At 44.8% G+C, this 22,476-nt stretch overlaps 1 protein-coding gene across 2 annotated transcripts in view; it reads right to left on the reverse strand.

Annotated features, from left to right (window-relative positions):
• LOC137944634 (DNA-directed RNA polymerase III subunit 2) overlaps positions 1–22,476 on the reverse strand; it is a 109,581-nt gene that overhangs the window by 56,051 nt on the left and 31,054 nt on the right. For both annotated transcript variants that reach the window (XM_068790336.1, XM_068790337.1), the window contains exons 12-14: positions 11,421–11,459; positions 11,275–11,325; positions 11,045–11,143 (exon numbers count right to left, since the gene is read on the reverse strand). In XM_068790336.1, coding sequence (XP_068646437.1) covers positions 11,045–11,143; positions 11,275–11,325; positions 11,421–11,459 — 189 coding nt within the window. The remainder of the gene's footprint in view (positions 1–11,044; positions 11,144–11,274; positions 11,326–11,420; positions 11,460–22,476) is intronic.

The following is a 22,476-nucleotide window of genomic DNA, read 5'->3' on the forward strand; positions in this document are numbered from 1 at the left end:
CACTCTTTTAAATCAGAAACTAGTGAGGACATACTTGACATTGTTTTGTAGCACCGGAGTCAAGAACTCAAGATGGGGAATAAGATAGAGTGCATAAATACCTTCAGTAGGAGTCGTATGTGCCAAGGATGTAGAGGGAATAGATAGTTGTGTCATACAATGGGAAATTTGTTGCTGCTACTATGAGAACTATTGTTGTTGTTTTTTAAATGATGATGATTTTATTACGAAAGAAAGCAAAAGAGTACATCAAGGGAGGCCTCCCCTATCAACAAGATATTGTAGGGAGGGACCCAATTTGGAACATAAACCAGCAGCCGAATTGGCTGATCTAAGAACATGGGACCAAGTACAAGAGGTAGTGGAAACAATATCCATAATATCAAGAAAAAGCTGTCCGTGACACCGCAGGGGGAAGGAGGCAGTGGACCTCCAGCCAATGACAACTTTGGAGTCACCCTCAACGATCAGTGGACCTCTGAAGCGATCCTCGTAGATGTGAAGCCCGTGGAGGAGGCTAGAGACCCGTAGCAGTGCTGATCACCTCAGTAGCAGAGTGTGAGGTACGATTAAACCGTCTAGAATTCCTTTCAGTCAAAGGCACCATGGAATGTAAGCAACGCAAGCAGCTAACAGAAACTTATCAAGGCTAGGGAGACGAGTGCCAAATGAGAAACGGCACATGGTGCTCAAGTCAGGGGAGGCACAAACTGAGTCCCATGCTGTCAATCATAGTGGTCCAAACCTTCCAGGCAAAAGCAGTGGAGAAGAAGGTGACTAATGTGTTACGGTCCCGAGTCATGGATCGAGTAACACGGCGTGGGATTTGTGAATCCAGCACTCAGAATTTACTCACTTCACGTCAAGGGTCTGTGTATGAGTATTTCTCCTAAACCAATGCTTGGCCAGGAGGAAAGATCCTCTTTTGAGGGTCCTACCGAGTTGTTGTGCTAGATAGAAGACCCCACAACAATGCTGACCTTGCTAGAGCAAGTTGCTCTCTTTTCTTGGTCACGGCAAAGAGGGTTTGGCCCTCTTTGTTGCTGCTCTAGCTAAGAATGCAATCCTTCTTTCTTAAATAACTTGAAACACGAGTTTGGGATAGATTAATACCTCTTCTTTGATGCTATGATCAGCTCCCAGGTTGCACCAGGAATTGCTCAAGATTTGAGGATAAAAATCCTCACTTTGCTGCTTGGTAAGGGAGCAATTGGGCCTCTCTTGTTGCTGCTGCCAAGAAGGAGGATAGATCTCCTCTTTGGGCTCGGAAAAGGGGCAGGAAGCTCCTTTTCTTAATAGGGATGATGGTGGATGAATTTGGGTGAAGATGGATGGCAATGGAGGGTAAATGATAGGTTGGATTTTTGGAGTAAACCCTAAACTCGGGATCAAGAGGTGATCCCAACCTATTTAGACTAGGTTATTCTAAAATCTCAAAGCTTACCTATTTCATTCATACCTATCCCTTAAATAGGGAGTTTTAGGGTTAGGGTTACAATAATTCCCCATAATGCCCTTACATAAAAAGTAATTAGAAATAACTCCTACTTAAAACAATATAAGAAATAAATCCTACTTAAAACAATATTAGAAATAAATCCTACTCAAAGAAATATAAGAATTAAATCCTATTGAGTGAGTTGTTGTTGTCTTCTTCGTTGTGTGACTCGGTGTGCTATTGAGTCCACAACATCTGCCTCCCCATGGAGAAAGAGCTTGTCCTCAAGCTCAAAAGCTGGGTAGACTTGTTTGAAGATGTCCACATGTTCCCATGTTGCAGCGTCGGGGTCAGTGTCCGTCCACTAAACGAGAATCTCCCAATGATCATTGGTCAACCGTGCACGTAACACCGCAGCTGGGTTAAGAATAACCTCACCATGATCAACTGGTGGTAGGAATGGAGTGGATGTAGGCTGTGCTCCGGAATGTGGCTTCAAAAGAGAGACATGAAACACATCGTGAATTTTGGCGGTGTCCGGTAATTTGAGTTGATAGGCGACTGGTCCCACGCGTCGAAGAATGGGAAACGGCCCAAAAAATCGGGGTGAGAGCTTATGACGTGGAGGTCCCGCTAGAGACTGCTGACGGTAGGGCTGGAGCCGTAGCGACACATACTTTCCAACCTCAAAAGAGACCTCACGGTGGCCTCTGTCGTATACATCCTTCATCCGAGCTTGGGCACGTCGTAGCCGTTCTGTGATATTCTGTAGCAGTAGATCCCTGTCTATGAGTGCCTGATCAATCGTGTCCACGCGGGTGGACCCTGGGTTGTACGAGAGGAGGCGAGGTGGATCCCGACCATATATAACCCGAAAAGGAGTGGATTGCAATGCAGAGTGGAACGAAGTGTTGTAACAATATTCGGCCCACGGAAGCCATTGAACCCATTGTCGCGGACGATCCCCCACCAAGCACCGTAGATACATCTCGATGGTGCGGTTCACCACCTCAGTCTGCCCGTCTGTCTGTGGATGATAGGCGGAGGAGAACTTCAATTTCGTCCCACTCAAACGAAACAGTTCCCGCCGAAAGGTGCTCGTGAAAACTGCATCTCTGTCACTCACAATGGATTCTGGAATGCCATGTAAGCGGACTATCTGCTCCAGGAAAGTCTGAACAACCCGTGTTGCTGTATACGGATGAGCCATCGGTATAAAATGCCCGTACTTGGAGAATCGATCAACCACTACGAAAAGTACGGATTTGCCGGCTAACAGGGGTAGGCCTTCCACAAAATCCATTGAAATGTCGGCCCAAACCTGCGTTGGAAGGGCCAGAGGCTGGAGAAGACCGGCTGGACTCAAGTACTCGGCTTTGTTGCGCTGGCATACCTGACAGTCGCCAACATAAGTCGCAATAGAGGCTTTCATGGCTTGCCAGTAAAAATCAGCTCGAATTCTGTGCAAGGTCTTCTGGATCCCCTCGTGTGTACTGTCGTGGTAGGCCGAGAGAATAGCTGGAATCAACTCGGACTCAGGTGGAAGGAAAATCCGATGCTTATAATAAATAAGTGAATCCTGGATGGACCACTTCACATTCATTGTCCCTTCTGAGATCTGCTGATGCAGTTCCTGCAGTGCAGGGTTAGTAGCATGTGCTTCTCGCACCAAGTCCATAATGAGAAATCTCGGCTGGCTGATAGAATAGACTGACTGCTGATCTTCAAAACAGCGTGACAAGGCATCTGCCGCCTTATTTAATCTCCCCGCACGATACTCCACCGAGAAGTCAAACCCCAACAACTTACTGATCCAGTGCTGTTGTGGCGACGTCGTCAAACGCTGTTCTAGTAAGAATTTAAGGTTGTAGTGATCCGTGCGTATGAGAAAAGCCCGGCCCCAGAGATAAGGCCTCCAATGTTGGACCGCTTTGGCCAACCCAATCAATTCGCGCTCATAGGCTGCCAGTTTGTGATGGCGGACTGCCAACTGTCTGCTAAAATAAGCAATAGGATGGCCCAGTTGCTGTAAAACGGCCCCCATGCCTACGCCCGAAGCGTCGCACTCTACCACGAACAATTCGTCGAAGTTGGGAAGTTGTAATACTGGCGCGGATGCGAGGGCAGCTTTGAGTGCCACAAATGACGTGGTGGCCCCCTCATTCCAAATAAAGGAATTTTTCTTGAGTAAACTCGTCAATGGTGCTGCCACTGGCCCATAGTTCTGAATAAATTTACAGTAGTAGCCCGCAAGACCCAGAAAACCCCGTAATGCAGAACACGATTGTGGTTGCGGCCACTCGTGAATAGCTCGGATCTTCTCGGGATCCACCGTAACCCCCTCATGTGAGATAATGTGTCCCAGATATCCCACGTGTGAAGCCGCAAAAGAACACTTGGAGTGTTTCAAATAGAGCTGATGTGCTCTTAACAAGTCGAAAACAATCCTCAAGTGTGCCAAGTGCTCCTCAACCGACTTGCTATATATCAAAATATCATCGAAAAATACAAGAACAAATTTTCGAAGATAGGGGCTAAATACCTCGTTCATCAAAGCTTGAAAAGTGGAGGGTGCATTGGATAAACCGAACGGCATGACGACGAACTCAAAGTGGCCATGGTGCGTGCGGAACGCTGTCTTCTCGATATCAGAGGGGTGCATCCGGACCTGATGGTATCCCGAACGGAGGTCGAGTTTAGTGAATAACCACGACCGATGTAACTCATCCAGAAGCTCATCCACTACCGGAATCGGGAACTTGTCTTTTACTGTCTGCACGTTCAACTCCCGATAATCCACGCAGAACCTCCATGTCCCATCATGTTTCTTCACAAGTAAGACGGGTGAAGAGAACGGGGAGCGGCTGGGACAAATAAGACCTTGTTTCAACATCTCATGGCACTGACGCTCTATCTCGTCCTTCTGAAGGTGTGGGTAACGGTATGGTCGCACGACCACTACCTCAGAACCTGGTTTCAGACAGATCCTGTGGTCACAGTGCCTCATGGGAGGCAACCCCGAAGGCTCCTGGAAGAGGTCATAGAACTCCTCAACCAGACCATCACTAGTACTGTCAGGCTGATCCTATGTCTGCAAAGTGTGTATACGGTGGGCCCTGTCCACCTGACAGCCCTGTAAGAGCACCCGACTTCCGGCCAAATCAAAGCTCATGGTTAAAGCCGAAAAGTCCCACAAAATGGGCCCCAATGTTTGTAACCATTTAATGCCTAAAACCATATCAAATCCCGCTAGGGGAATAACAAAAAATTCCGCATTAAATGAAGTAAATCCAATGGAAAAAGTTACCGCCTTACTAATCCCATAGCTAGGGACCTTCTCGCCATTGGCCACTGAGACAGTGGCTGTCGGATGAGTGTGTATCTGGAGCTGGAGATGCTGTGCGGCTGTCAAACTCAGAAAATTGTGTGTACTCCCCGAGTCGACTAGTCCCACCAGTTCTCGGTCAATGACATGAGCTCGGACTTGCATTGTAGTAGGCGATTTCTGCCCAGTAATAACATGCAAGGATATCTCTGGTGGTTCCTCCTCGATAATATCCTCTGGTTCCTCTAGATCCTCTGAATCCTCCATCTCGAGCCAAAATAATCGTTTACATTGGTGTCCGACCCGATACTGCTCATTGCAGTTATAACAGAGATTTTTGGACCGCCTTTCTGCCATCTCCGCACTCGTCAATTTTTTTATAAAGCTCAGTAGGGAATTACCAGGGCAGGGATCGGCTACCCGAGTCGTAGTCGAAGTGTGTCTGGATGGTGCTGCTGTAGATGTTCCCTGAGATGAATTATAGCGGCGCCCTTGCCACGTGGAGGAAGTGTTCCTCTCACTCGACCAACCCGGCTTACGTTGCTGCAATTGTTGTCGTTGTTCCATTGCTCGGGCCATATTCATGGCATGAGCTAGATCCGTGGGCATAAGGAGTTCTACCTCTAGCCGTAAATACTCATTGAGACCTGCTGTGAATAAGGAGACCTGCTGGTCAACCAATACCCTCTCTCCAGCACGAGCCAACTTTTCCTGGAAGATGTTTTGATAGTGTTCCACTGAACCCGTTTGTCTCAATAGGACTAACTCTCCCAAGGGGTTGCTGTTGGCGGGAGGCCCAAATCTAACTGTGCATAGATTTTTAAATTCTCCCCAAGTCATTCCCGGTCTCTCTTTCACTGCTTGAGTCACCCATAACATGGCTTCATCTGTCATATGGAAAGAGGCTAGTTGCACCTTATCCCATTCAGTAGTCCCTTGGTTCAAAAAAAAAATTTCACATCTATGCAACCAAATTACGGGATCCACAGAACCATTGAAAGAGGGAAACTCTAACTTGGTGTACCTTGGGATTGTGCCTCCATGCTGAGGTGCTTGGACAGCAGTGCGCCTAGGCCACTGCTCCCCTCTTCTGTGATATGGTTGAGCAACCTCTCTCACCTCTGGACTCTGATGTCTCTCTGTCCTCAACTCCTGTAGCATGCTAATGATTCGGCTCATCTCTTCTTCCAAACCACAAACCTTTCCCAACACTGGTTGTGCTGTTTCAAGGCTATCTTCTATCTTTTGTATCCTGATTTGGATTTCTTCATTGCTGATATTATCCCCCATGTTACCCTGCTCTGATACCAAGTTGTTACGGTCCCGAGTCATGGATCGAGTAACACGGCGTGGGATTTGTGAATCCAGCACTCAGAATTTACTCACTTCACATCAAGGATCTGTGTATGAGTATTTCTCCTTAAGCAATGCTTGGCCAGGAGGAAAGATCCTCTTTTGAGGGTCCTACCGAGTTGTTGTGCTAGGTAGAAGACCCCACAACAATGCTGACCTTGCTAGAGCAAGGTGCTCTCTTTTCTTGGTCACGGCAAAGAGGGTTTGGCCCTCTTTGTTGCTGCTCTAGCTAAGAATGCAATCCTTCTTTCTTAAATAACTTGAAACACGAGTTTGGGATAGATTAATACCTCTTCTTTGATGCTATGATCAGCTCCCACGTTGCACCAGGAATTGCTCAAGATTTGAGGATAAAAATCCTCACTTTGCTGCTTGGTAAGGGAGCAATTGGGCCTCTCTTGTTGCTGCTGCCAAGAAGGAGGATAGATCTCCTCTTTGGGCTCGGAAAAGGGGCAAGAAGCTCCTTTTCTTAATAGGGATGATGGTGGATGAATTTGGGTGAAGATGGATGGCAATGGAGGGTGAATGATAGGTTGGATTTTTGGAGTAAACCCTAAACTCGGGATCAAGAGGTGATCCCAACCTATTTAGACTAGGTTATTCTAAAATCTCAAAGCTTACCTATTTCATTCATACCTATCCCTTAAATAGGGAGTTTTAGGGTTAGGGTTACAATAATTCCCCATAATGCCCTTACATAAAAAGTAATTAGAAATAACTCCTACTTAAAACAATATAAGAAATAAATCCTACTTAAAACAATATTAGAAATAAATCCTACTCAAAGAAATATAAGAATTAAATCCTATTGAGTGAGTTGTTGTTGTCTTCTTCGTTGTGTGACTCGGTGTGCTATTGAGTCCACAACATAATGGTTTCGGCTTCCAACCCACAAAGGGAGCAAAGAGGGTCAGGAGCAATGTTTCCACGTCTGATAAGATTGTCAGCAGTGACAATCCTGTTGCGGCAGACACTCCAAAGGAAAATTTTCACCTTTGGAGGATCCAAGAGCCTCCAAGCAAAAGCAGCTTGGTGAGGGGCAGGAGGTTGTGTCCAACCCATAAGGTGACGATAGGCCAAGGAGACAGAGAAGTGTCCGCTGTCATCACGGAGCCAGATCAGCCGGTCAGTCACCAGGGGTCGAATCCTGACACAGTCAAGACCAATCATATCACAAGCCGATATGGCCTCCACATCAGTAAGGCCTCATCTCATACGGAGATCCCATGAGCCATTCCTCCACGCATTAGAGACAGAGAGTCACGACAAGAGGTGATTTGAAAGAGAACTTGGTGGGAAGAGGCCAGAGGACCATCGCCCAACCACCAATCCGTTCAAAAGCGAAGGCCCGAGCCATCCCCAAGGAAGAACCTAAGAGCATCACAAAATGTGGCAAACAGATGAAACATGGCCTTCCAGATAGGAGAGAGGTTGCATCTACTGCCATCAATTATCCATCTATCACCAAGACGCCAAAGCTTTGAGGCTACCATAAGCTTCCAGGAGGCTCCCGAGGGGGAGTTGAGTTTCCAGAACCATTTAAGGAGCAAGGCCTGACCCATTTCCATGGTGTGTTTGATCCCAAGACCGCCCAAAGACTTCGGACTTACAAACATCATCCCAACTAACAAGGTGGTAAAGGAACTCAGTTCCAGTGCTACACCATAGGAAGCATCTCTTGATCATGTCAATGTGTCAACTGATGGATGTGGGGCATGGTAGGAAAGAGAGAAAATAGTTTGGGATACCCGCAAGGCACCTACCCTTCCAAGTCGACAGTCGCCGCTCAATGACCGGGCCCTATAATCCCATCCTGGGCCGACAGTCAATTAGTGAGAAGGGGTAACTGCAACCAAGCAACCAGAGTGTCTAAAACGTGCTGAAGAAGGGAAGGCTCATTATAATAGCCCATGATGCTTGTCTTCCCCCAGTTAACCTTATGCCATGTGAGATCTATTGTTGTTGTTGGATCAATTTCTATAATTCATCTGGAGCACCAAGTTGGGTTGTAGTTTAAAACCCGTGTTGTAACTTCATGTGTACTAGCATTTGCCGATGCATGCTTCCCAAATTTTTCCCAACATCTATCTGAGTAATGATTTGTGCGTTCACAGTGAACACTCTTGTGCTCAGATTTTCCATCTCCTCGGCCTCGTCCTCTGCCAGAATTATCTCTACCTTTGCCTCTACCAGCCCTTGTACATCCCTCGGAATCAACAAGTTCGATAGTATGGACATCGCATTCTGGAGGATGCAAATCAAAGACTATCTATACAGTAAAAAGCTGCACGCACCACTTCTGGATATGAAACCAAAAGGTATGAAAGATGATGAGTGGAATCTCCTCGATAGATAGGTGTTGGGAGTAGTCCGGTTAACATTGTCGAAGAATGTTGCTCACAACGTGGCGTCGGAGAAAACTACAGTTGGGATGATGAAGATTTTGTCCGATATGTATGAGAAGCCTTCCGCAAATAATAAGGCACATCTCATGAAAAAACTCTTCAATTTAAAGATGACAGAAAATACATCAATAGCACCACATTTGAATGAGTTTAACACGATTATCAATCAATTGACATTTGTTCAAATTAAATTTGATGATGAGGTTCGTGCTTTAATTCTTTTTGCGTCTCTGCCAAATTGTTGGGAGCCTATGAGGGCTGCGGTCAGCAACTTTGTAGGCAACGGGAAGTTGATTTTTAATGATGTTCGGGATACCATTCTTGCGGAGGAAGTTCATAGAAAGGACTCCAGAGAATCGTCGACATCTAATTCTGCCCTAAGTGTCGATATTAGGGGCAGGAACTTCCAGAGGAATTCCAACAAGGGCAATGGTAGATGGAAGTCAAGGAATGGAAGAAGCAAGTCCAAATTTGGAAGGAATATGGAGTGCTGGAATTGTGGCAAGTCAGGTCACATAAAGAAGAACTGTAGAGCACCGAAGAAGGATGAAAAGAAAAAATGATGCTGCAAATACATTGAATGAAGAGGTACAAGATGCTTACTCTTGTCGGTTGATAGCTCTATTGACTCTTGAGTGTTAGATTCTGGAGTTTCTTTTCACACTACCGCACATTGTGAGATCATGGAGAATTATGTTGTTAGAGATCACGGGAAGGTGTATCTTGCTGATGGAGAACCTTTGAATATTGTCGGTATTGGTGATGTCAGTTTGAGGATGCCAAACGGGATAGTGTGAAAAATTCGCAAGGTGAGACATGTACCAAAACTAATGCGTAATCTGATATCAGTAGGACAGCTTGATGATGAAGGTCATAATGTGACTTTTAATGGCGTTGCCTAGAAAGTCACTAAGGGAGCCATGGTTGTTGCACGAGGAGTTAAACTGGAACTCTTTACATCACTTCCAATTGCAAAGACACGATTACAATTGTTGATGTTGTTACTGATTCTGACTTGTGGCATTATAGGCTCGATCACATGAGTAAGAAGGGAATGAAAGTGCTTCAGTCCAAAGGGGAAGCCACTAGGGTTGAAAACTGTAAACAACAGTTTCTGTGAATGCTATATTTTCGGTAAACAAAAAAGGGTTAGCCTTTCTAAGGCTAGAAAGGAGTAAAAGACAACAAAATTAGAGTTGGTTCACACAGATATGTGGGGGCCTTCAACTGTTACTTCCCTTGGTGGTTCAAACTACTATGTGACATTTATTGATGATGCAAACAGAAAGGTATGGGTTTATTTCCTAAAAAAGAAATTTGTTGTCTTTGATGCCTTCAAGAGATGGAGATCAATGGTTGAGAATGAGACAGATTCGAAGGTGAAGTGTATGCAGTCAGATAATGGGGGAGAATACAAAGATTATGATTTAAAGTGGTACTGTGCCGATAATGGAATCAAGATGAAGAAGACCATTCCTAGAAAACCTCAACAAAATGGTATGGCTGAGAGGATGAACAAAATTTTGAACAATAGTGCTAGGAGCATGAGATTGCATGAGGGATTGCCAAAGATGTTCTGGTCTGAGGCTATTAGTACCACTGCCTATTTGATCAACCGAGGTCCCTCAACACCATTGGAATGCAAAATATTAGAAAGAGGTCTAGAGCGGCAAAGAGGTAAACCTTTCTTTCTTGAAAGTTTTTTGTTGTGTTTCTTATATTCATATTGATTCTACTACTAGAAATAAACTTGACACAAAATCTAAGATATGTTTCTTTATTGCTAGTACCGAGTTTGGTTATCGCTTCTGGAATGACCAAAGTCGTAAGGTTATCAAGAGCAAGGACGTGATCTTCAATGAAGGTGTCCTGTATAAAGACAGGTTGAGAATAGAGTCTGAGAGCACAAATGATAAAGCCAAAAAGTCTGAAGTGATTCAGTTGAAAGATCTTCCAGTTATTGAGATGGAGAATACTGCTCAGGAAGACCAGGAAAACATACCCCCAGGAGTAAATCAAGACATTCCTGTGACTAAACTCAAGAGATCAGCCAGAACTAGCAGACCACCATAGAGGTACTCCCCTGCACTGAATTATAGTTTATTGACTGATAAAGGTGAACTAGAGAGTTATGAGGAAGTCGTGCAAGCTAATAAATCAACCAAGTGGAAAAGCATAACAAAATTTATACAGGTTCGCCTCAAGGTAATACTACGTCCTATCTTCCACTGCTGCAGTAGTCCACTATGAAGATGAAATAATTTACAAGAGAAATTGCACACTTACAAGTGTTTCTCTCTAACCTCTCGGGCTGCAACTCGAGAAGCTCCAATCTCTGACCTCTCGGGCGTCTAATTCCTAACAAAACCCTAATTCTCTATATCTTCTATTCTACGTGTCCCCTTTACATGAAATTCGGTCCATAGACATAGTTTGACATGTAGAATAAGATTATATCAAGAAATATAAATAATGACAAGGTAAAATGACCAAAATACCCCTATTCTTGTTTTTCAACATTACCTTATCATCAATTGTGTCTGAATTCAAAATAGCTTCCATCATTCTTCTCAACATTACAGCAACATATATACATTTTGGACGAAGACCACTTTCGCTAACCTGAAAAAGAATAAAAGAAGTAAAGTCAAAGGCTAGCCACTCAAAAGGTATTTAACAACCCTCAAGGTTATAAAAATGGAATGTTTAAATATCTACAACCCTCAAGAGTAATAAATATGATCAAGACTCACTGGAACATTGGCAAGAAATACATTACGAAGAATGTCCATAGCTCTTCCTTCCTACAAAAAGTAAATGATAAAAAATTGAGATAAATGATACATAGATTGGGAAAGCTGAAGGAATAATAAAGACACTGTTCAGTTGGAGAAATAACCTTTTCAGGTTTAATGCTTTCAAAAGGTGTCTTCCTCACCTGCAAGAACATATGAAGAAAGCAGTTCATGATTGTCTAATTAGCTACCTTTATGTTTCTTATAAATTTCAATGGCCAAGCATGGCCTTTTTACAAAAGATGCCATTTAAAGAGAGAGCAGTTCATGATTGTTTAATTAGCTACCGACAGCAGTAAGGAGCCCTAGACCATGAAGCATTCAACCAACTTCAGAGTTTGTCAATGCATCAGCAGCCTCATTCTCCTCACAATTGATCAATCCTACCCCAGCCATAGTTGGCAGGAGCTCCACGGACAGATCAACCAGAGTAAGGGTTTTTCAACCAAAATATTTTCTGAGGTATGGATACAAAAAAGACAACATTCCTCTAGAAACTTCATGCATTGAGGTTGTTTTTAGTAGCTTCTTTTTCTGCACCTCATTGGAGCAGGTTCTTCATGTCACCTATCATCAACATGTGAGTGGGTGGTATTCCTGCACCTCCTAAGATTCAGTGTCTTTGTTAGAATTTGAAATTTTAGTTTAATTAGTTTTTTTAATTCTGAAGTTTTTCTGGATAAATCTTATCTCACAAGGTGGAAGAGGAAGCAGGGACATTATTGTAATTGGATTAAATCAAAAGATCATCTCTTCATAAATTGCTCGTTTGCTTTTCATGTTTAGAGTGCAGCAGAAAGTTGACTATCATTTTTGGGGAAAGAGTGGTTGACCCTCCAACCTCCTCTTTCTGCCTTGATAGTTCATTTGTTTTTTTTTTTTTTTAAATGATGCTGATTTTTATTAAGACAAAAGATCAAGAGAATATCTTACAAAGGAAGGAAGTCTTCCCAAACAATGAGAGATTGTTGGGAAGTTCCGAATTTTTCCAATTTATCAGCCTAAGAGTTGGCTGATCTAGGAATGAGATTCCAATTACAATGTGTAGAAGATACAATGTCAGCAATACTATCAGTGATGGGCCAGTGGCGCCAAGGGGGGAAGTTGTTTTTGGAACACCAACTAATAACCATCTTCGAGTCGCCTTCAATGATTAACTTGTCATGGAGACGATCCCTGGAGATTTGGAGGCCGAGCAGCAGAGCACTAACTTCAGCATTATTAGAATCGGCAATGCCCACCGGACCAGCATAAGAAAGAATAGGGTCTCCATTGTAACCTCTGAACACACCACCTGCTCCAACTGGCCCAGGACATCCAATAGCACTACCATCAAAATTCTGCTTTATGCAGTCGCAAGGGGGAGGATCCCAGATAGCCATACTTGGAGTTCTACTGGGGCCAGACATATCAGCGATCAAATTCCAATTTTCCCGAAGGGAAACCCCCAATAGAGTGGCAAAATCCTTCTTTGTATGAAGCCAGCTCGAGATGAGGCCAACGGCATGAGAAGCCGTGTTGTTTGGGGTGCTAGCTTTGGAGTTGAATCTCCAGTTATTCCGTTCGAGCCAAATGCACCATGGAACATGCGCAAGACAGCAGAAAGAATTAACTTGCCCAGCCGAGGATGGAGAATCCCTCAAACCATCTCAAAGGTGCCAAAGAGGTCTTGATGTAACCCCACTTAGAGCCCAATTTTCTGAAAGATCTTCATCCAAACTTGCTACGAAAATCCACAGTGTAAGAGGACATGTTGGACTGTCTCTTCGTACTCACCGCAAAGGGAACAAGAAAGATTGGGGGCAATGAAGCCTCTTCTATGAAGGTTGTCTGAAGTAAGAATTTGTTCTCCGATGGAAGACCACACGAAAAATTTGATTTTGCTTGGCGTTGAGAGTTTCCAAGCTAGATTTGCCTTGTGCTCATGAGTATTGTAGTCTTGCTTTCTGATATGAGAGTAAGCCGAAGTGACAATGAATCGGCTATTATTACTAGGCTTCCAAATCAGCTTATCAACTAAGTGCTCCCGGATAATAGTACTGCTGAGTTTGGTAAGGAGAGAGCAAAAAGGCAACGATTCCTCATCATTTAAACCCCGACGAAACGGGAGACTCCATGAGTGATCACTCCATGAATCAACCACAGAGCAAGAGAGGTCGCTTGCCACCCTATGCAACCCCGGGAAGTCCTCTGAGAGGGATTGGTCACCATTCGTCCGACCAGAAGAGAAGGGTCCTTCATTGCCCGTGTGAAATGAGGTAGCATCTCCGAATACTGGAAGGAGTTTGAAAACTGATTTTCTTTGTTGTCTTTTTTTTTTTTTGAAAAAGATGTATTTATTAACAAAGAAAATTACAGAGGCTATAGGAGCAAATCCCTAACAACAAGAGATTGAAGGTTTGCTCCTGTCCTAGCAAGCATATTTGTTGCCGAATTAGCAAATCTTGGAATGTGAGATCAAATACAAGAAAATTGAGAAGCAATTTCAAGAATCTCCTTAAAAGAGTCCCAATGGCGCCATAGGGGAGAGGAAGCATACTCACACCAACCAATTATCACCTTTGAGTTTCCTTCAATATGCAGAGGGCCACTACAATTGTCTCTGAAAATGCAAAGCCCATTAAGAAGCCTTGGAGCTCAGCCGAAGTGGAATCAGCAATGCCTAACGGGCCAGCATACGAGAAACGTTGGTTTCCAGAGGGGTTTGAGAAAACTCCCCCAAAACCTACGATCCTAGGATTGCCCAACGAATAACTGTCAAAATTTAACTTTAGGAAACCATGCTCTGGGGGGATCCATTCTTGCATAACTGGGGCCTTGGATGCCTCATTTTTGCCATTGTGCTCCAGTTGTCGTGGATAGAAGAACCCACATAAGAGAAAGGCCTCTTGGTAAGAAGCCACACTAAGATTTGACCCAAGACACGCTCGACTTCCCTCTCCACGGAATCACATTTAGCCTCAAATCGCCTACGGTTGCGCTCATTCCAAATACTCCACGGGATGAAGCCAGTGCAAGCAGAGACCAAAGCTTCCCAAGCCTAGGAAAGGAGGTACCAGCAAGCAACTTACTAAAAGATGGCAAATCAGCCGGCATACAGAATTGAAGCCCCCTGTTACTAAGGATTGAAGTCCACATGGTGTGGGCTCAATAGTGGAACGAGTAATCCAGAGGCGACGCGGATGAGTAGGTGACTCAGTAGAGAAGAGAAGTGCATTAGGAGTTTATGTTCCTTTAAGTTATTAATGTCAAGTAGAAAGGCCCAAGGGCAATATTGTAATAAACCTTAACATGTGAACTCGAGCCTTTGCCTTATTAGGCTATCGAGAAGGAATGGAAGCTAAGCAAGAAATTAACCACGGATCCGTGTTCTCCTTCAACGAACCAGGGTCGGCGTTCCCCAGGAACCCAAGGTGCAAGCATCCCTTCGACGACGCTTGGTTATTCCCTCTTCTCCTTCGACTTCCCTTTTCCCCCTTCCCATTTCGTCGATTTCACGACAAACCGTCATCATAGGTCGTCCGGGCAGAACCAAGAGACCTGAGTCGGATTTGGAAGCACAAGAAACCCTCTCCCACCGTCGCCTTACTCAGTCCATGGTCAGAGACCATAACATCTTGGTATCAGTGTAGGCTGAAATGGGAGAGCCATCGAACAATGAAGATTGGAGATCTACCGTCAGGGAAATAATACAATCCGGGCAGGAAGAGACACAGGGACGTCTGGCGATTTTGATGGAAAGCAGAGCGTCTCAGGCAAATGCCCAAATCCAACAAATTTCTGCTAAACTTGACGAATTGATGGGGGTAAGAAACCTCACTCCTCGTGAAGGGAGGAGGAGCCCTGCGGCGATGCAGGGCGACCACTTTGTGGGTCGAACAGAGCAGACCGTAAATGGCATGAGCTCGGGTTTTGGTGGTGGGACCATCCCGAGGTATACAAAGTTGGATTTTACTCTATTTAAGGGATCCAAGGACCCCTTAATTTTGGTTATATAGGTGTGAGAAATTTTTTTCTCATAAAAGAACAACTGAAAATGACAAAGTAGGGTTGGCTGCCTTCCACATGCTCGATGAAGCGCAACTATGGGGCCACCAACTCGAAATGGAAAATCCGGACATAGACAGGGCAGAATTTAAAGATTTATACACAATTCGGTTTCGACTGCCTGCTCAGAGCAATCCATTAGGGGACCTGGCCTTGCTGCGTCAAATCGGCTCTGTAGAGCAATACCAGTAGGCATTTCAAGAAAAATTAGCCAGAGCCAGTCAAATAGTCCAGGTGGATCAACAGGTGAGGTTATTTACTGCTGGATTATCAAAGTCCCTCCGGTTAGAGGTTGAGCTCCCCGCTCCCTCTAATTTAGCCCGAGCAATGAACTTGGCCCACACTCTAGAGGCCAAACAAATAATTCAGAATCGTAAGCCTTGGCAGAATAACGGGTCTGCTACTAGCAGCACGTGGCACTCCGGTGCCCCTACAAATACTTCCACAGCAACCAAGACTAGTCAGCCTCTACCAGCATTTATCAAAAAATTGTCAAGAGCATAAATGCAAGACAGAAGATCCAGAGGGTTGTGTTATAATTGTGATGAAAAATATACATTTGGTCATCAATGTCAGAAGTTATTTTGGCTAGAATTGGAAGATCATGAGGAGTACGAGCCCATACACGCAGAGCAGGTAGAGGAAGAGACAGAACCTGAAATTTCTCTCCATGCCATTACTGGCCTCCAATCCACCCACACCATGCAACTTGGTGCTATCGTCAATGAGCAACCTCTCCTAAGTCTGGTTGACTTAGGAAGTACCCATAATTTTATAAGCTTCAACGCGGCACAACAGTTACAACTTCACATGCAGCATCTTCAAGTCACTTTAGTGTCAATGGCTAATGGAGAAAAACTTCCGAGTTATGGAATCAGCAACGTTGTGATGTTTTCCATTGACGGTCATCAGTTTGAGGCAGAATTTCTTACTACCCCTCTAACAGAATTCGATATGGTTCTCGGAATTAAATGGATCCACATGTTGGGACCGGTTCTATGGGATTTCGCCGCTTTAACCTTGAGTTTTGTGCTCAAAAGCCACCACTTAACGTTCCAAGGGCGCAAGACTGAAGTTAGCCTTGAATGGCATAGACGGTTGGATGCGAAGCATGAGCATCCTGTTGCCACTGAGAAGGTTCTCGTTGAGCAGCAAGCCGCAGCCATTTCCATTACTCCACCTCAGATTGAGATCCCCTATGGAAAGCCTTATGACCAGCGAGGGGCTTGTTGTCACATACACACTAGAGATTCAAATGCTCAGCAAGAGTCAGCCCAATGTGGGGTCCTGAGTGGACTTCGTGCCATTTAAGATGGGCAGTACCACAAACCTGTTGAACTCCAAAACAGGGGAAACACTTCCACTTGCTGCAGCACTGTCAGTCGTTGGTTGCAAAAAGGCTAGTCTTACTGCCAAGAGCCTACCGGCAGCAGCAATAGTTGCTGCAAAGCAACGAGATGAGACATGGGCAGACCGACAGCGGACAGACCAAAGGCTTGCTGTGGGATTTGTCTATATTGTTCAAGGATTACGGAGTACAGTGAGCTTCTTAAACATTATGCAACAAGAAATCCTTCAGATTTCTTCATTGTCTGAATTACTAAACCAGAACTCTGTAGTGAAAGATTCAGATGCTGTGACATTAGCCAGTCCGGTTGAGTTATTTGCTGGACAAGTTCCTCAAGGGTCTAAAATCATTTATGCATTTAGCTGTATGGATGTGCTCAGTTCATTTGCTGTTACTGCCAATTATTCAATGGGGTCACTGGGTAGACCTGTTCTTGTGTCACATGATTCACATTCTACAGTTTCTTGCCATGACTAGGGAGGATCTTTCCTGAAAATCAAAGGGTTATATCACCCATCTGCTGTTGCTGATAGTGGGGGTCGACTTGTCCCAACTGCTCTCTTTCTTGGTAAAAATGCCAACGGCCATAGCCCTCGTGCTTTCTTGTTTGTAGTTGCAGCTGCTCTCAAGTGCATGCCCCCGAGTTCACTTTCTCAATTGTTTGCATCTTCCACACGGGACATTCTACTGCATGACAGCAGCAAGGCTTCTGGTCAAATTGGATTCCCCCTACAAAGGGCACCTTGTCACTCTCGCGATCAGACAATGGACTGGTCAGTTCCATTATGCTATACATGCAGGGCCGAAGAACTAAGCATGACAGTTGGAAGTAAAAGATGCACTTCTTTAAGGCCTCACCGCCATCTTCACAGTGCCTATCCAGGGCTCCCAGAACAAAGTGGCACTCGAGCTTGGTCCGGCGAACGGTTGGTGCCATCGTACCACTCCAAGTTGCTGCTCAATCTGCCAATTGCACGGCTCAACAACACTGACAATTCTGGGAGGCGTCACCAAATGAGGGACAGACCAATGGATCTTCATGCAGATGGACAATGGTTCCATGCACTGCCAACAGAAATGTGGGAAATATCCAGGCTCCAGATGCTTCAATGCAGGAGAGGATTTCCCCTGCAGCAAAGGATCTCACTAAACTTTTACTTGGCAGTTGATGGCTTTCTGGCATGCAGCTGCTTCTGAGGCTCCTGTTGCTGCTCGATAGGATGGGATACAATCCAGAACGGGCAACCAGGTTCATGCATTTCACGCCACATCTGAGGTAATCATCTAACCAAAAAAAAATAAAAAATAATTACTCCTTGCAGGTGGGACCTACAGCATGCGGGGAGATCAGGCTTCGTGGGATAATGACTTTCCATTTCGGTAAGCATACATACCTTCGAGCTCGAGGACAAGCTTGTTCTCAAGGAGGGGAGTGATGTTGTGAGCTCGATAGCGAAACGAGTAATCCAGAGGCGACGTGGGCGAGTAGGTGACTCAGTAGAGAAGAGAAGTGCATTAGGAGTTTATGTTCCTTTAATTTATTAATGTCAAGTAGAAAGGCCCAAGGGCAATATTGTAATAAACCTTAACACGTGAACTCGAGCCTTTGCCTTATTAGGCTATCGAGAAGGAATGGAAGCTAAGCAAGAAATTAACCACGGATTTGTGTTCTCCTTCAACGAACCAAGGTCGGCGTTCCCCGGGAACCCAAGGTGCAAGCATCCCTTCGACGACGCTTGGTTATCCATTCTCTGAGTTGCAAAAGGGGCAGAAAGGATCAATAGCAGGGTGGCCTCTTCTTCTGAGAGAAATGCCCTCCTTGGCATGGGTGTCTGCCAGGTGATTAGTAGAGCAGGAAATATGATTCCATTTACAGTTTAAATGGGAAAATAAATTACGTATTTCATTGAACATATCCGAATGACACCATGGGGGTCTGACGAAGTTTGCAGACCAATTGATAACCACTTTTGAATCGCCTTCAATACAAAGAGGACCAGAGAAGTGGCTAGAGAAAATTTTCAGCCCGTGCAACAGTCCCGAAAGTTCTGTTGTGGTAGAATCGAAGTTGCCAAGGGGGCCTGCGTAAGAGAAGAGGAGGTCACCAGTTGCATCATGGATAACACCACCGAACCCTGCTGGACCCGGGCAACCGAGAGCACTTCCATCAAAGTTGAGCTTTATATGCCCGGGAGGAGGGAGGGCCCATATAGCCATGGTTGGGGGGTGAGAGGGTAAAGATAGACCAATGATTGTCTGCCAGTTTCCCCTGAAGTTTGAATCACTGAAGTTTTTGAATTCTTTTTTATTTAGGAGCCAAACAGATACTTGGCTTAGGGTTCAGAACCTCAAATGGAGAGGTTTTGAATTTGAATTTCCTCCTATTACATTCTTTCCAAAGTGCCCAAATGATATGACCACTCCTGGCCGACCCCAAGCTAGTAAGTTGAACCACCAATTTTTCAAAAGCACATCGAAATCATCCTCTGAGAGCCAAGTGTTTTCAAATCTGAAAGGCGGGGGGGGAGGGGGGAGTGGACCCCATCTTCAACACGAGGTGGATAAAATGATGGGCCAATGGTCGGATCCTACCCGATTGAGGACTTTCCCAGAAATATCATCATAAAGATGAAGCCAATTTGAGTCAACAAGGAAACGATCCAATTTCGAGAGAATAGGGTACTACTACCCATTTGACCAAGTGAATGTTTTTCCGGAGAGAGTGATCTCTTCTAGTTCTCCACTACCGATGAAGTCAGCAAAACCCCACATAGAAGATGAGATGTGGGTCGCTGGAGGTTGCTTTTCGTCGCATAAACAAATCGCATTGAAATCTCTCGCAAAAATCCACGGAAGAGACCACTGAAGTTGGAGGGTAGAGAGCTCCTCCCAGAAATTCTTCCTCTCGCGACATCGGTTGGGACCGTAAACTCCAGTGAGGCACCACTGAGAATCAAAGCAACGATCACGAAAATGAATCCCCACCGAATAAGTGTCGTGCTTGATGTTGATTGCATCGAAAAGAGAGCTATCCCATAGAACCATGATTCCACCAGAAAGGCCAATCGAATTTACAACCGACCATGGCGACGAGGGGCAGTTCTAGAGGTCACGGACGAGGTTGTCCCTCGGATTTTGGCATTTTGTTTCTTGGAGCATCACAATAGAAGGTTTTAATTGTGATAGAAGGCAACAAATTATTGCTTGCTTCCTTGAAGATCCTCTATATTGGTAGTTGTCATTTAGTTTATTATCTTAGGCGTAGTTGTCATCAAGTTCATTATCTTAGGATAGCAAGCTCCTTTTATCAGCATGTGTTGCTTACATCCCTTGGTGCCTTTGGAAGGAGAGGAACTCCCGGCGTTTTGATTGTGTATTCTGCTCAACTGCTGAGATCGTTTGTACTGCAACGGGCCTCATTTCCGCCTAGATTCACACACGGAAAGAATTTACTTGCCTTTCATGTGCCCCTCTCCACACTACGGGCATTGCACAGATGTCTGCTTCTTCCCCCCACCAGGTGGCTGTTTGGACACCTCCCCCTACTAGTCACTTTAAGCTCAACTTTGATGGTAGTGCTCTTGGGAATCCTAGGATGTGGGTTTCGGTGGGGTGATCTTTGATCCCAGAGGTGTAGCTATTATCTCCTATTTTCGTCCTTTCGGTATTGCAGACTCAACTACGGACGAACTCTAAGGCCTTCTCCACGGTCTCCACATTTTTCACAATCACTTTAGCAGTCTGCTCATTGTGGAAGGGAACTCGAAGGTGGTCATTGGATGGTGCTCCACCGCCTCCTTCCCTTCATGGCTTCATTAGCAGCATTTTCTTGACATTAAGGATATTGTCTCCTCTGCTTCCTGCTCTTGGTCTCATGTACTTGGATCAACCAATACGGCTGCCGACTCTTGTGCTAAATTAGATCCCTCCCTTCAATCTCTAATTGTAAGGGGAGGCCTCCCCCTATGTATCTTCTTGCTTTCTCTTGAAATAAAAAGAAAAAAATCTTCTTGCTTTCCCCTAAATGGTAGAAAGATTTTTTTCTTTTTTTGAGAAAGGATAATTTATTAAAAGAAACAAGAAAACAAAAGCTCAAGGGAACAAACCCCTAACAACAAGGGATTGGAGGGAAGCTCCCTGCTTATCAAGAACATCAGCAACAGAATTAGCGGATCTCAGAATGTAAGACCAAATACAATCAAAGTGGGAGGCAATATCCATAATCTCATATAACACATCCCAATGATTGTCAAATAAGTTGTTGGAGAGAGCAGCAACGATCACCAACAAAGGCTGACGGAACAGCCAAGAACAAGAGAGACGCTGAAAAACGGGAGAGATCCCTTTCCTTTTCTTTTTCTTCTCTATTTAAACATAGGATTAGCTTTAGGTCAAACAAGACAGCCCATGGGCTTAATTACAATCTAACCCATATAACTTATTAACCTATATACATGTAAATATCTAAATAACTAACATTAATAGAAATTCCAAAATATGGTAACATCCCCCCTCAAATTGATGCGGGTAAGTCAACCAGCAACAATTAGCCAACCAGAAAATTATAGTGGTGTTGAGTCATGGCTTTGGTGAAGACATCAGCAGACGATGGCACTGTTGAAAAATAAGAGTTTTCCTAAATTTGGAAAATCTAATCGAGTGAAGGCCCGTACCCGTTTAACCCGGATAGGCCAGCCCACTCCTGTTCAACCCGGACCGGCCAGCCCAACCCAGACCGGCTGAGTTAATCAAGCACCCCAAGCTTCAGCACTAGTATTCCGAAAAAAAAAAAAAAATCAGGGTTGGAGTTCTGAGTTTGGACTCTGAGTTGGCATTTTCAGCAAAGGGGGTTTCAGTTTCTTTTCAGAAAGTTTGGTGCCTCAAGGCTTGCATTGCATTTCAGCAAGGTTTGCCCTCAAATTGTTGTGTCTCTGTGTGGCTTGCTGTATTTCATCATGTCATCTGACAAGTTAGATATTTTACCTATTCGTTCACGGGTGGGCATTTTAATTCCGTTTATTTGTTATGGGAAAAGAGCTATGGGATCCCCTTCAATGTGAACAGGACCGTTGCAGTGGTCACAAAAATGTGAAGCCCATTAAGGAGGCCGACGGCTTGGCAGTCGTCGAATCAGTAGTTCCCAAAGGGCCAGCAAAAGAGATGATTTGGTTGCCTGAGGAATCACGAATGACGCCACCAAAATCAGCTTTTCCAGGGTTACCAAGTGAGGAACCATCAAAATTAAGCTTGAGAACACCGAGCTGAGGATGTGAACACTCCTGGACAACAAGGGATCTCAAGTGAGCATGCAAGTGAGCAAAGCAATGACAGCTGTCCTGAATAAAAGAAACCAAAAAATGGGAAAAGGCTTAATTGGTGCGCAGCCAAGAGGAAATATGCCCTGATATGATGTCAGCTACTCTCTCTAGAGACTCAAACTTGGCTTTGATTTGTTTGCAGTTCCTCTCGTTCCATAGCCCCCACAGGATGAAGGTGGCACAAGCGGAGATCAGCAACTTGCCCTGACAAGGGCAATACCAAGGAGCATCCGACTGGCAGCAATCAGGTCCGTAGGCAAACAAAACTGCAAATCAATGCGGCGAAGAATGGAGGTCCACACATGCCATGAGAAGGGGTAAAGGAGGAGGTGGCTGATCGACTCCATCGTGCTGCAAAGTGGGCAAAGGGGATCGACCAAGGGATGGCATCACCGCTTGAGATCATCCACTGTAAGGATCTTGTTGAGGTAGGCTCTCCACATGAAG

This window comes from Aristolochia californica, unplaced genomic scaffold (assembly GCF_029961685.1).
Source record: "Aristolochia californica isolate CCGP_79_NKW_82.1479 unplaced genomic scaffold, dmAriCali1.0.hap1 SCAF_11, whole genome shotgun sequence".
Lineage (NCBI taxonomy): Eukaryota > Viridiplantae > Streptophyta > Magnoliopsida > Piperales > Aristolochiaceae > Aristolochia > Aristolochia californica.